Here is a 15,238-nt window from a genome sequence, read left to right as displayed (position 1 = left end):
AAAATCCCCAATGATGGAGATTCCACAACCTCCTTATGCAATTTATTCCAGTGTTTAGGCACCCTGACCGGAAGTTTTCACTAATGTCCACCCTAAACCACCCTTGCTTCAATTTAAGCCCATTGCTGCTTGTCCTATCCTCAGAGGTTAAGAACAATTTTTTTCCCTTCTTGTAACAACCTTTTATGTACTTGAAAACTGTTATCATGTTTCCTCTCAGTCTTCTCTTCTCCAGACTAAGCAAACCCAATTTTGTCAATCTTCCCTCAGACGTCATGTTTTCTAGACCTTTTATCATTTTTGTTGCTGTTCTCTGGACTTTCTCCAATTTGTCCACACCTTTCCTGAAATGTGGTGCCCAGAACTGGACACAATACTCCAGTTGAGGCTTAATCAGCAGGGAGTAGAGCGGAAGAATTACTTCTTGTGTCATGTTTACAATACTCCTGCTAACACATCCCAGAGTGATGTTTGCTTTTTTTGCAACAGTGTCACACTGTTGACTCTCATTTAGCCTATGATCCATTATGACCCCGAGATCCCTTTCCACCGTACTCCTTCCTAGGCAGTCATTTCCCATTTTCTTGTGATAACATCAGACTCTTGAGCTTTCACTTAAAAATAAGAGCATTGTTACCCTTCTGGTTGGGAGACAAGCTTGAAAATGGGAAACGGTAGGGCTCAAAACCCAAAGAGAAAATAAATCAACAACCCACGCTATTATGGTCTAAAGTCTCATTATTTTGAAGCCAGTCTGATGATGAGGGGGGTGGTGGGGGTGGTGAGGGGTTGTTGACTCTATGATGTCTGAATGCTTGGTGGTGGCACTGTAGTGGGTGCCCACCTGTGGGCTGCACCCCCCCACCCTTGCTGCAGTGCAGGGTGATGTGTGGCCAGGGCGAGGCAGGAGGCTCATTGGAAAGCTGCGCGGCTCCAAAGTGTTTCTTTACTGGGCCCTACCTGGGCTCAAAAGGGGGGAGGGTTAGCTCAGTGGTTTGAGCATTGCCCTGCTAAACGCAGCGTTGCCAGTTCAATCCTTGAGGGGGCCATTTAGGGATCTGGGGCAAAAACTGGGGATTGGTCCTGCTTTGAGCGGGGGTGGGCCTAGATGACCTCCTGAGGTGCCTCCCAACCCTGATCTTCTATGAAAAGTTCTGCCCGGCCCGGGGGTGGGGGACGACGATCGATTGCTCGGCACTCTACAGGCAGGCGGCCCCATCCGTTAGCTCCGGCTCGATTGGCGCAGGCTCCGGCTCGCTCACTCGCAGGCCCTGCCCCGAGAGCGCCATTGAGGGGACAGGGAGCGAGGCAGGTACTTGGGGGGAGGCGCCGCTAACGGCTTCGGGGAGCGGGCCGCGGGGGGCGCTGCCTGCCTGGGCTCCTGTCTTTGTGAGTGACCCCCCCCCCCCGGCTCCTGGTCCTCAGAGCGTGACCCCGCCTAACACGGGTCCCCGCCCTCAGAGCGTGACCCCCCCACACCCCGGGTCCCCCCCCTTAGCTCCCCGGGGGCCTGGCCCTCACAGAGTGACCCCCCCACCCCTGCTCCCCGGGGGCCTGGCCCTCACAGAGTGACCTCCCCGGGGGCCTGGCTCTCAGAATGACCCCCTTCCCCCACCCCTCCCCCCCCGCGGGGTCTGGCCCTGGCTGTGATTTTCTGGCTCCCTTGCTAGGGCCCTGGCACCCCTGCCCCCTCTTACACCCTCCCTCCAGCTGCTCCCCCCCTCACCCCCAAGCGCCCTTACAGGGACCCCCGCCTCCTGGGGCAGCCCCAGCTGTGCTCTTAGCAAGGTGACCTTTCCCTGCCTCGTGCCAGTAGCGCCCCTCTTTTCCTAGGGGTTTACTTCTGCCTGCTCCCCAGGCAATGACCCCACCCACCATCCCCCTCGGACTGTATGGCCGGAGTCCAGCAAGGTGTCAGCCCCCCCCCCCAGTAATCCCTGGACCCTGCACTAAGATCACCCTTCCCGTGGGCCTGCTTTACCGGGGGCCGGCTCTGCCAGCCCACTCACGACAGTCATCTTCCCCTGCAGGGCCTGTGGCACTGGTTTAAAAGCCCCCTTCTCTCCAAAGAGTCATCGTGAGGTTTATGAGATTTCTTGACACCTCCTCCCATCCTTTCTTAGTCCAGCCCTTCCTGATAAATGTTTACTCACTCTTGTTTATACAAGTAAGATTGTATATCTTCCCACAGGGTAATTTAAACTAAGGTCAGAATTTACTTGAGTTAAACTCAAGTATGATGCCTTGCAGAAATGTGTCTTTTCCTTTTCATGTGATCCTGTTTTTTTGATAACATATCCAGTTCATCTTACTGCTGTCTCAAGGTTTTCATCTTGATTTTGCATCCACAATTCCCTCTGAAGGGTGGAGTGGAAAGGACAGGGATATTGTTTACATGTTGGTTAAAACTTTTACTTTGTTAGTCATAGCTGCAATTTCAATCTCAACTAAAAGTGAAAGGTGGATGCCAGTATCTGCTGTGTGAAAGACAAGACTTAAGTTTGTGGAGTGTAGCTAGCATTCCCTGTGGAAACTATTAAAGGCACTTTAAGTGAAAAGATCAGATAATTTTAAATAATGAACTGCTTGACTTTTAATATTTTTCATTTTAATAGTTTGTTACTTTGCATTATTTTAAGATGTTTTGTGTTTAACTTTTAGTTCTAGTCAGTTTCACTTTTCAGCCTTAGCACAACTCTGTGTTTGGGTTTTTAATGCTCAAGAGAAATTGAATCTTTGGGGGCACGGTTTAATAGAAGAAAGGTTTCATTGATATTTTAAAAATGGAAACATTCCTGTTGCAACCATCAGTCAAGTAAAACTCATATTAGCTATGGAAAAACCCTGAATTTTAATATAAAAATTACAATATGGTCCTCAAATTAATCATTTCCTTTTATTGTCCTGCTTTTTTATGAAAAGTATCTTTTTCACTTTCTACCACCTGCAACTCCATGTTTTAAAAAATTGATTCATGTTGCCTTGAGGAAAATGATGTGCCCCCAGACACCCAATTAATAAAGCAGGGGTATGTATAGTATTTTTCCACATCACACTGTGTATTCACCCTTTGTTTGCCAATGTTTAGGTAAGTGTTTGGTCCTGCTCCCATTGAAGTTAATGAGAGTTCTACAGTTGACTTCAATGACAGCACAGTGAGGCATAAATTACAATTCGCCTTTTTATTTTCTGGCAACAGCACGGATTGAAATAGAAATGTTTGGTAAAGATTGTGAGGGTAAAAAATGTAAGTGGCAAAGAGTCCTTTGGCACCTTATAGACTAACAGATGTATTGGAGCATAAGCTTTTGTGGGTGAATACGACATGCATCAGATGAAGTGGGTATTCACCCACGAAAGCTTATGCTCCAATACGTCTATTAGTCTGGATCGGTAAAAGCAGCAAAGAGTCCTGTGGCACCTTATAGACTAACATGGCTACTCCTTTGATAATTGTCAAAGTATGTGTATTTTATCTTTAGAATCTTGACAGTATCCCTTTAAAAACTGTAAAATCATGCTAGCTGTCAGTATTATCTGAGCTTATGGAACCTGAGCAGACAAGAAATTAAAACTAAGTAACTTGTTTTGCAAGTATTTATAAGAGTGCCACAAAGAAATAGAATTAAAGGCCCTGTCCTGGAAGCTGATCCACAGAGGTAGATCTCTACTGGTTCATTGTACCCATTGACTTCACGGGGTGTGAGGATCCTCCGACATGAATCAACTTGTAGAATTGGGGCCTTTGTTAGCAAAAGTTGAGTTAAGCTTTCCATGCATACACACTACTCTTTCAATTCACGTCCAATGGCACTAGATTCTTTTCAGCAATGGCTGCTGGCATCCCAGCATGGTCAAGTGGCTTCTTATTTTATGACCATGATTACATGTTGGTCAGAGAGCTTAAAAGACTGACAAAATAAATACAACATAAATTTTTCAGACTGAAACTACTAAAGGTGTATAATGTATCGTTTTTTTAGGGTATAAATATGTAGTGTATAGGAGTGTGCTGAAAGAAGGCACATGCTTATATTTGCATCCTGTGCACAGAGTAAAAAGTAAAAGTTAGGATGAAATTACCATTTTTTCCTGTTCTGGGGCCAGATTGCCTTCTACAAAAGTAACTGCTTTTTAGGGGACAGGAAATCCATCAGTTTTCACTTATGGAGTTTCCAGTGCACTCTTCTTTCAGGGAGCTTGGGTTTCACTCTTCCTATAATGGAAAGGGCTGGAAGTTTGGCTCACTTCTTTTCCCAGAAAACCTGATCTGTAGAGTCACAGAATGTGGGCATTGGCTCCTCCCAGTCATTTCCAGCCTCTTCACAGAGCAGTGCTGCAAAGACTTCCCTTGCTAGCTGCTGTTCCTGGGAATCTTGTTCAGGGGGTCTTACACTGAATGGAGTGGGGATAGCAAGTAATATTGACCAGATCAACATTAATGTGAACTAAAATAAGTTTTGGGGTAGGTATGTGCGTAGGTATGTGCATGCATGTACACTCAGATAGCAGTGATAGACATGGTATGAAGCCGTACATAAAAATTGGAGAGAGAACACTGTCACAGAGTGTGGCCACCCTCCACTCCAGACCATAATTTCCAAAGATGGAGAGTCCAGACCTTATGGAGTACCAGTGGAGGGGTTTCCTGTGGGAACTGAGGAAGAGGTACAAGGCTACAGAGACAGCACATTAACCTGCATCCAGAACTGCTTATTTTCAGTCTCCTTCCTCCCTGAAGACAGAAAGAGCAATGTGGTACCTTGTCTTTTATTGCTTCAAAATAGGACAGTGCTGCAATATGAAAGATGCAAAGATTAATTTTTGTATGATGATTCTATGAGTAGAGGGTATACTTCCATAATATGATCTTATATAATGCTTTGATCATTAGATCTCAACGCCCTTTAAGAGACAGGTCAGTATCATTATTCCCATTTCACAGATGGGGAAGCTAAGGCACAGAGAAGTGAAGTGATTTGCTCAAGATCACTCGGCAGGCTAGCGGCAGAGATCGGAATAAAACCCAAGTCTCCTGAATTGTGGTCCAGTGCTCTATTCGCTAGGTCACTCTGCTTAGTGTTTTTAATCACTAAAGCACTACAAATCTCAGTGAGGAAAAGGTTTAACAAACGCAGTGCAGTCTACCGCAGTAAAGACTGCAGCAGGTGAGGTGGTATTATGGGAGTTCATACAGTCTAATATTGTATAAATAAAATCAGTTCAAATAGTAACTTCATTGCGCTATGCTCTGACCTAGGATTAACAGGATAATTAAAAGTAGCTGTACATAGCAAAATTCTTACATTTTTTTTTTAAGCAGCTGCTCTAGGAAAGCATCTTGTACTTAATATTAATTTTCCAGTGCCTTTGGGATGGGATGATTAAAGTGAAAATTGTTTGCAATTGCGTCTCAATTTCTGTATGTTGGAGGGTGGGAAATGGTTTGAGAACACATAGTGTATCTCTTAGACATGTTTCCCTTTTGCATTTAAAACAGAATACAACTGAACTATGGAACAGAGGATGACAACAGAGTCTTAGCCACCCCTTCCAGGATACAATCATGTTGGAGGGACTGGTAGCCTGGGTCCTCAACACCTATTTGGGCAAATATGTCAATAACCTGAACACAGACCAACTCTCAGTAGCTCTTCTGAAAGGTAAGGGTTATTAGCACTGTTTGATGTATCTCTGTTTTATATTTTAAGAATTGTATTGATAGAATGATTTTGTATTCACTGAAAGCCGGAATACATATATTGAATATATTTTACATTTGTCTTACTGATTAGCACTTATGTCCTTGTTCTTATATTGTAGTAGTAAATTGATCTAAATAAAAATATACAATTAAAACAAAAATAGTGAGTAAATCTTCTTGCTTTCCAAGGAGAGATGTTCCTTAAAGGGTTAATGCCAGCTTAATTTTTTTTTAAATAGACTAATGAAAAAAATGATTGCCTGATAATGCACCCTATTAGTGTGTACTGAGGGTTTGTTTTTGAAATCTGTAATAAAATCTATATGGGTTTTCTGTTCTTCTCTACTCTTGATGTTTTGAAGGGTCCTCTGGGAACACCCCAGAACAACAGCTCCAAATGTGCTCAAGCACACCCTTTAATATGTGCACACACACTTGTTTGCTGCCTCTTTTGTTTCATTTTCAGTTTTGCTGCTGCTGTTATTAATAAGGAACCTCTTTCAGAGCCTTATGCGCCATCCATGAACAGTGAAAGTGACAATGCTCTTGACCACTGTGCATGTGTTTCAATAAAGAAGTTGACAAAATAGAAGGAAATAATATTTTGTTTAATCTATTTGTTACAGTAAGCATAGGGGTTGCTTGCAACAGTAGTAGATCTGATTTTTTTTTTAAACTGGCGTTCCTTTAAATATCAAATGGCAATAGCGAGTATTTCAGGAAATCATTGTATTCTCAAGATATTTAGTAAAATATTTAAAGTATTTTTACAGAACATATATCAAAGAGTACACATGAGCCCAGCTGATGCTATGGGTTATTGGTTTAATTTTTGAAAATCAGTAAAGCAAACAGTGGCATGTGATCTCTCTATCTGGGGTGCTTTATGGAACAGGGATTTCAGGAGAATTTTGAAGGTGAGAAATAGTACTTAGCAAATGTTAACTGGTAAGTTGTATCAAGCAGATAGAGATGCTTTTGATAGCGTATTCAGGGTTAACGAGGGGAGAGATTTGGAGAGAAGCTTGGATGGAATATAGGCAGCTTAATAGTTGCTTTAGTTTTCAATATGTAGTTGCAGGGATAGTTTGTGTGTGCATGTTTTGTGAAATTTCTTCTTGCACTTTAGAAGATACATAACAGGTAATGGTGAGAACTTATTTGGATACTCACTGATTCACTCATGAAAGGTGGGGTAATAAGTCATGATTTAAAAAAGAAAAGTCTTGACTGAGTTACATAATGTAGTCCCTCACCTTCACTTGTTTTGAGAAGAAATTTTTTTACACTGCAAGGAGCCAGTTTTGACTGTTGGTTACTTAAAGAAATAGTTCTAGGATGGAATTTTGGCTGACTATCAGTGTATAGTGTTAAGTTCCTTTTGACTCTTGGTTGGCCCAGCCTTGAGCTTTATTCTTATTATGAGGTACAGGGATAGGACTGGTGGGTGAGAAACAAATAGAAGTATGCATTAGATTGCCCGTTCCCTGAAGAGTTTTACAGAGTCCTCTTGCGTATTTGTACAGTGCTTAGCACAGGGTAGCCTTGATCCTGATTGGAGTTTTTGGGTGCTATGACAATAAAAATAATAAATATTAATAATATACCAAAGCAATAAAAATGTAGTCACATAAAGTTCCTTCGCTATATGAAGTATATTTCTTGACCATCAGAGACTAGAAACTTTAGGATTTCATGGAATAGATTCTTAGGGTCTTCCATTGAAACCCATGGGGAATTTCCATTTTCAAATGTGTCGGTGTTGGTGAGACATCTCCTGTAATTCTTCTCCTAACAAAAACCAAGATTTATATTCTGCAGTACCTACTGAAGTCAATGAACGTTGTGTGCATTTAACAGATTATGGGATTTGGCCTCAGGTTTTCAGTATGTGGCCACGTTTTCTTGTAAGGGCCCAGTCTTGTATTCCTCACTCAGATGAAACGCTACTGAAGCTAGAAGGAGTTTAATCTGAATAATGAATGTAAGGACCCAGGTTCTAAACAAGTTTCTCACAATGAATTTTCCATATGCCATTTTATCCTCCCGCTTCTTCATGACTTTCAAGCCATCATTTGTTCCTTCTCCTCTCCTTTGCTTCCTCTCCTTCATCCTGTTTATTTTTAATGCATTTCATTGTTGTTATTGCTAAAATCCTCCCCTTTCCTGAGTCTGAAACAACATTTCAAGAGTCTGTTTTTCTTCCCTGTGTGACAGATAAATTTACATATTTGAAAGGGGCAGCCTTTCTTGAAATAGTAATTCAATGCTAAGGAGGAGGAAAGAGGCCACAGTTCTCATATGGGCCTACTGAAGCAATAAGGAATTGTAGATATGAAAGTGTAAAAATGAAATACGAGTTAAATATATCTACTGTATAAGACTTTTCATAAAAATATGATTGTCTGCTATGGAACTGTAGAGGCCAAGGGTGCTACAGTTTAAACTGTTGTTGCGTGTTGGGCATTTATATGTTTTCCTTTGCTATTGGAACTATTTTATTTATACCATGCTACTGTGGTATACTGTGGGTATGTTTACAAAAACTAAAAAATCAATTTTCATTCATCTGCTTGTTGTCCCACTTGTAATTTTAGCAGGGAACATTTTAGGACAACAATCCTATTTTTTCTTTTCTACATACTAATGTCAAAGTTTCTGTCTTGTTTTGAAAACATGTGTCCTTGTTTAAAATCATCTTGTGTGTGTATTTTTGTAATTTCCAGAAAACCTCTATTTGGTGTGTGTTTTTTTTTTTTTTTTTTTTTTTTTAAATTGCCTTCCAGATGCTTTGCTGTTGATGGAGAAGTTCAGATTAAGTACCTTGAAATATACCCTGTGACCATATCAAATAACTCCTGCAGATTGCATTTAAAAATCATTACAAAAGATTAAATATCACATCTAATTTCCCCATTCTTTAAAATGATAGATTTGCTTTGCTCATGAAATAGAATTTTTATCCCACCTCATTTATTTTTATTAGTTTTAAAGAAAAAACTTATTGGGATTAAGTTCATAATCCTCAGCCAAGCAGCCTGTAACGTAGTTTTGCTCAACAGATTGCTATTTCTCTTCCTCCTGCAGGTGCTGTTGAACTGGAAAACCTACCATTAAAGAAAGATGCCTTGAAGGAACTGGAGTTGCCATTTGAAGTAAAAGCAGGTATGTATTTGTGCCTGTGTGTGTGACAGGTGTTCTCTACAGGAATTATTCATTTTGTTATTTCCTGCTACAAGTATGAAGCATTTCATACGCTGGTTAGTCTTTTAAGATCTCTTTTAGTAATAAGTCATAGCTGGAACTGACCTTAAAATAAGAGTTTGCAGCTAAGTGTCAAATTCTTGGACAAATTACGTAATCTGAATTTATGGCGAACAAATTCTGTTTTTATGTTGCAATAATTATGTCTTTTTCCTTTTTCACTTTACATAGAGTATAACAGCGTACCTGTGTAGGATTCTAACAATGTTTTTTCTTGGTGAGTCTAGGTTTCATTGGCAAAATAACGCTCCAGATACCCTTTTATCGCCCACATGCGGATCCCTGGGTGATATCTATCTCAAAGCTCCACTTAATTGGTGCACCAGAAAAGCAAGAAGATTTTGATGAAGAAAGGGAGAAGTTGCTGGAAAGAGAACACAAGAAAGCTCTTCTTTTAGCACTGGAAGAAAAATGGAAAGTGAGTAACATAGGACTTATCTTTTAAAATAAAGGAGTTGATTTTGTTTTTCTGTTACGGAAGATTGATCACCTTTAAACCTTCTACCAAATGTAAGTCTCTTTTTGAGTCAATATCCAGGAAACCGAGTTATGATTTGATCTGCAAGTGATAAGGCTGCATGGTCTTTGGCTTCCTCAGGAGGCTGAGGAAACCCACATCTATTTTATCATCACTTCAGATCACAATAATTTCACTGTAGCACTGTACCGCTACCTGGCCAGTGTTTCCCAGTTGATTAAAGATACTGGTTAAAGCTCAATCCAGACTATATGAAGTATTGGTGGTGGGCCGGGGATGTCTGGAGAATCTGCCTTGATCATTTAATGTGGTTTACCCTGGGAAGTTTGGTAAGGGTAACAACTTAGGTGTACATTTAAAAAAATTTTTTTTTTTTTTTTTTACTTTGAGCTGTACGTGGTAGCGTATGTTTTTTGTTTTTTTTTCCCTCCAAGATATTCACAAGTTTCCTTTTCTTTTGGATCCAGACTGTTCCAAAATGATCCATAGTTTGGCTAAGTTACAAATATGCTTTTTGTTTGGAATTTCCATGGACAGCCACTTTTGGTAGTTGCAGCCTGCATTATATAGCTACACAACTTCAAGAGCACTTATCTACAAGTATTGATTACTTTCATGCTTTAGGAACTGTACTGATTGCCTGTTGTTCCACAAGTGTGCTTTGAGATATGACTACTAATTTGCAAAATCTTAAATATAGGACCAGTCTACTGGAGGAACTGACTGCTGTCCAGTTTCCCGTTCCTGGCAGTTGCGATTGGCACATTCTCAGTTCTCAAAGGGATGGGAAGCAGGCTCTGCTCCACTGAGAGCCTGAAATTCTGGAATGCTCTCTTTCTAGATGTAGGAAAGAGTAAATGTGTAGCTCAAACATTTGTTTCTAGTTTTATTTGGTAGGAAGATGATGTGGGTGTTATGAAATCACACTCTGATTATTGCTGGCCCATGTTGTAATTTTGAGTGTGGGGAGTATTTTCTATAGCACTTTTGAAAATTTCACCTTTAATGTGTGTTTATTTTCATACATAATGTTAGGAACTCAGGGGCCTTTGACTATAACACGTTAATTATTGTGAATTACTGATAGAGTTCTATTAACCCATGCTTATGTTGATCTGAACCATAACCACAGATGCTATTGTTTCTAAGAACACGTACTATGTCGGTGATTGATGCTGTCATTGCAAGTGCTTTGGAACGTACTATGGGCTGCTGAATATAAATATTTAAAAAAAAAAAATCTAAACTACAATCCAGTTTGGAGTAAGATACACATGAACAGTAGTAGAAAACTCAAGAGACTAAAGGAAGACAATACGTTCTTAAAGAGAGTTTTTAATAAAACAAAATAAGGAAAGAACTTGCTGGGGATTATTTGCTTTACATTTCTGCTAAAATCCTATCTTCCTAATAGTTGGCAAGTGGTCTGTGTAGGGGGATATTTCAGAATATCAAAATAGGGGTTAAACACCCCCCCCCCACTTTAACCCCAAAATAATAGCAAATTATATAAACAGTAGCTAACTATAAATATTTTCTAATATATTTCTTGCTAACCGTGTTTTAGCTCAATATTACTACTGATAGTATGATATTAAGTACAGTAAGACAGTTCCTAACCTTATACTCATAACTAGTAGACAACTTGTAATTGTACTGGTAAAGAAACGCATCTGTTAACTATCTTCATCCTTGTGTGATGTGTAAATTATATTATAATTTTGTCTTAATACACACGTTCTATAACATTAACAAATTACCTCATATTGAATAGATTTTTGACTTAAAATACTTCTAATGCTCTTCCATCTTCCAAAAGATTGTTGTGTAGTTCATGCCCCAAATTGTGTTTTTTAAAAAATATTACCAAAGCTAATAGTAATAGTTTGAAAATGTCCTGAAAATGGACTATTTCAATTAAAATAGTCTTTTGTTTAGAAGTAAACATTCCCTACCAGTGTTTGCAATGCAAACATACTGCTAATGGAACAGAACCAGAACGTGAAGCTAATTAGCTTACTTTGTGTGCTTCATTTAACATAGCCATTGCAAATAAATAGCATCAATGATACAAAAGTGAAGTGGCATTTAAAAATTCTTTCTTTGTTATAATCTAAACTTTTGATAACACAAGTAAGTCATTGTTCGTTAAATAGGAGTTTTAACATGATAATCCCTTTCTAATATAGCGTCAGACTAGCAATTTCCTACATTATTTAGATTTTTTTCCTCTGGCTTTGTAAACATTAAAATTTATTTTCCAGACCTTATATTTAAAGAAAATACATTTTCTTTTTAATAAAATAGCTGTTCTGTCTCTCTCTCTTTCAGAAAGAACGACAGCAGAAAGGAGAATCTTACTGGTATTCAGTTACTGCATCTGCAGTCACAAGAATTGTAGAGAACATTGAAGTAAGTCTAATGGGACCCACAATCTTTCATTCTACTTACTAAAGAATACTTGGTTTGTATATGATGTGCTTCTTGTTTATTTTCAGGAGACTCAACATGTGTAAAATGGAGGTGAATACTTAGTAGAGAGAGACCCCTTTCGGAGCTAGAATCTTTTTTCCTCTGAACTCTGAACCAAGCCAGAATTGGCAAAGTGAGGGGTTTATGGGGAGGAAGGAATCTTTCACTCTCCCAGTCCTTGGAGAAGTGTCATTCTTCCTTGCTTTGTAGGGGTCGATAGATAATAGATCAATATAAAAGCTGTCTAGCTTTATGGTGGTTCTCACCATAATATTGGAGTGTCTCCCAATTTATTAATACTTCCAATTTTAAAAGTTACAATGTATTACACACAGGTTTATGTATAATGTTTTGAGTGTGACAAGTTTGGTGAGGTAATATCTTGTACTGGACCAACTTCTGTGTTTTGTTCTTCACATCTGCTTGGGAAGTAGATGTCGCTGTTAAGTTTGACTTCCTTCTTGATGTTGTGAAGTTTCCTTTTTAAATGGCAAAATTCATTATCTTCCAGTGTTGCTTGCTGTGTGGGTCCTAAGATGTGAGAGTAGCATTAAAATATATAAAGAAGAAAATGTAAATACTGTTCTGAGATTCTGGAACTTTGACCTTTGCTTACTTCTGCTTATTTCTGGTGCATGAAGCTTGATGCTGCCTGAAAGACTGTTTAACATATACAAATAAAATGTATATGCAGTCTTCATCTAGCAATATTGGATAGACACTCAGCAGAAACCTTTTCTCCTTAGTTGCAAGCTCACTCAAAATTCTAGAGCCTGGGCTCTTTTACTTTCCTCTTTTAAAGCCGTAATAAAACTCATGATATTTTCACATTTATTTATTCTTAGCTACGTGTGCTAATTAAAATTTATAAGGATATCTGCATTATTAAAAAACTTGTGTCTAAAGAAACCAAAAAAATAAGCAACCCCCCCTGTAATATCTTATAAATCTGTTTATGCTAGCTGCCATGTTATGAATTTGTTCTTTTACTTCACCTATATGTAGAGGATATAGTCCGTGCTAACTCTGTATTGAGGGATCGCTTCCATGTACTGATGCTTATCTCATAACAGAAAACTGAGGTAACAGTCAGTTGTAAAAGGCTGTCATTAACAATAACTAGAAATAACTGGGGCCTTCCAGAGATGATACAGCATGTAGTGATGACGCAAATCAGATATTCTCGACGTGAGATCTTGGGCCGAGTATGACATTGTACAGTAAAACATGAAACAGCAAAATTCAGTTGGTTCCATGACCATTATGAGATTTTTGCCACATTTAAAATTAATTCAGGTCACCACTTCATGTTCTGCTAATGCAGCACTAGTTTTTATTCTAGTCTGCGTTGATTATTCTCTTGTGTTTTGAGCAACACGAATTTCTGTATGACTACAGCAACTGTGGCCTGCAAGCAAGGGTAGTAGTAAAACAGCAGAGAAAAACAGACTGTTTTATGAAAATGGCAAATGACGTAGCTGGGGTTTTTAACATCTGGGGAGATGGGTAGACCAGAGTAAGAAATATGGAATGGAGCCTGTGGGAGTGCAGTCAGGAAATGGCAGAAGGGTCCCATCACAGAATAACCATTTAAATAAATTTTGTTTGTTTCTTGGAGATGTAAGTATTGAAACAGCTTGAATATAATTTATCAACATTGCAGTACGCTAAATCTGTTTCAAGCATAACACAATCTTTTTGCTCCCTGTCATGTTTTTCTCTCTCCTCAGTTAAAAATTCAAGATGTCCATTTGCGGTTTGAGGATGGCATCACAAATCCTTCACAGCCATTTGCCTTTGGAGTGTGCATCAAAAATGTATCAATGCAAAATGCTGTAAATGAGCCTGTGAGTATAGGTCAAAGTTAACACTGCATGAAGAAATGATACGCGCTAAGATGTGATGTCACTTTTGTATGAGAATGATATAATTGTTTCCTGTTTTTAAAATGCAATACAACGGTTGCTATTAAATAATTACTGCAAATATTGTTTTATAATATAACAATCTCATCCTTAAGAATTATTGTAGATACCATGATAAAGTCAAAAACAGCTGCATGTTACACACTGAATATTTAATGGTGATCACAATACAGTCAGATTTAAAATAATTTGTCACATTTTGTTTGATGCATTGTGACTGAGTTAAAATTTTTCACTTTAGGTAGAGAAGTTGATGCGGAAAAAGCAGTTGGATGTTGCTGACTTCAGTATTTATTGGGATACTTGTTGCACTTTATTGGGAGACCTGCCTCTTGGTGAGCTACAGGTATGAGATGAACATTTGGAAGGAATAATGTTTACTTGCATGTGAAGGGGGAAATCAAGACTTTCACGTTCTTCCACTGGTTTGTAATATAATGTAAAATTTTATAGTGCATTTAGGTCTAGGAATATTTAGAGCAACTGAAGCTATGCGGATTCATGATGTCATGGAAAGATTAGTACGGGACCAAGTAAAAACTGAAGTATGAACATCGCCTATTTAAATTATCCTCTTTAAAAGCCCTCCTTAAAACATGCTGCTTCCATGAGACCTGCCAATGGTACTACTAATATAGACTGTAAAATAGTAATTCAACCTATAAATATTAAACAAAAATAACCTAAGTCATAAACAAGAAACAAGCAAAATTAATCCACTCAGATGATGTGCTCTCAACTGATTATCTTCTCCTAAAAGCAGTGTTCCACTCTCTGTATTTACTGGTCTCTTTGTTCCACCTCTTCATTTGTAATGATGTCGTCTTGGTCTAATTTAGGACTCAGTATAGCTATTGGATCTTATATCTGTGTCGAGTTGCACTGAATTCAATGGGAGTCCATTCAGGATTCAAGAGTGTACCTGAGCGGATCTTACTGCTTTAGATTGTGGGTGCCAAAGGACAGAGGCTGGGTTTTTCTTTTCAGTTCCTATGCAAAATATGGTTTTGTGGCTAAAAATTGGACCAGCATTTCCCCCAACTTCTGTATGATCTTTGGTAAATAATTTCATCTTTTTATGCCCCAGTGTATTTATCTATGCAATGGGGATATTTTCTTACCTCCATAGGAATGTTATTAGACCAAATTCATTCATTTTTATAAAGTGCTTTGAGAACCTCTGAAGACACTATAGAAATGTGAAATACCTTGCACAGCTGTGGCACTGTATAAATAATTTCCCCAAATATTATTTAAACAAGATTACCTTCTTGATAACAATTATTTCATGAGGAGAAAATCTGGTTAAAGGAGATGGAATTCCAGCAGTGTAATACACCTAGTAGAATCCTTATTAGCAGATTGTCATTTAGATAAATTGTGTATGTGTGTTAT

General features: G+C 38.9%; 1 protein-coding gene across 8 annotated transcripts in view; it reads left to right on the top strand.

Moving 5' to 3' along the window:
* Positions 1 to 1,242: 1,242 nt before the first annotated feature.
* The window catches only part of VPS13D (vacuolar protein sorting 13 homolog D), a 195,532-nt gene continuing 181,536 nt past the window's right edge, over positions 1,243 to 15,238 (top strand). For all 8 annotated transcript variants that reach the window (XM_048825360.2, XM_048825358.2, XM_048825355.2 and 5 more), the window contains exons 1-7: positions 1,243 to 1,312; positions 5,501 to 5,663; positions 8,792 to 8,869; positions 9,196 to 9,386; positions 11,778 to 11,858; positions 13,649 to 13,765; positions 14,085 to 14,189. In XM_048825360.2, coding sequence (XP_048681317.2) covers positions 5,567 to 5,663; positions 8,792 to 8,869; positions 9,196 to 9,386; positions 11,778 to 11,858; positions 13,649 to 13,765; positions 14,085 to 14,189 — 669 coding nt within the window. In that variant the 5' untranslated portion in view covers positions 1,243 to 1,312; positions 5,501 to 5,566. The remainder of the gene's footprint in view (positions 1,313 to 5,500; positions 5,664 to 8,791; positions 8,870 to 9,195; positions 9,387 to 11,777; positions 11,859 to 13,648; positions 13,766 to 14,084; positions 14,190 to 15,238) is intronic.

Source organism: Caretta caretta, chromosome 18 (assembly GCF_965140235.1).
Source record: "Caretta caretta isolate rCarCar2 chromosome 18, rCarCar1.hap1, whole genome shotgun sequence".
Classification (NCBI taxonomy): domain Eukaryota; kingdom Metazoa; phylum Chordata; order Testudines; family Cheloniidae; genus Caretta; species Caretta caretta.
This window is presented reverse-complemented; position numbering and strand designations above follow the sequence as displayed.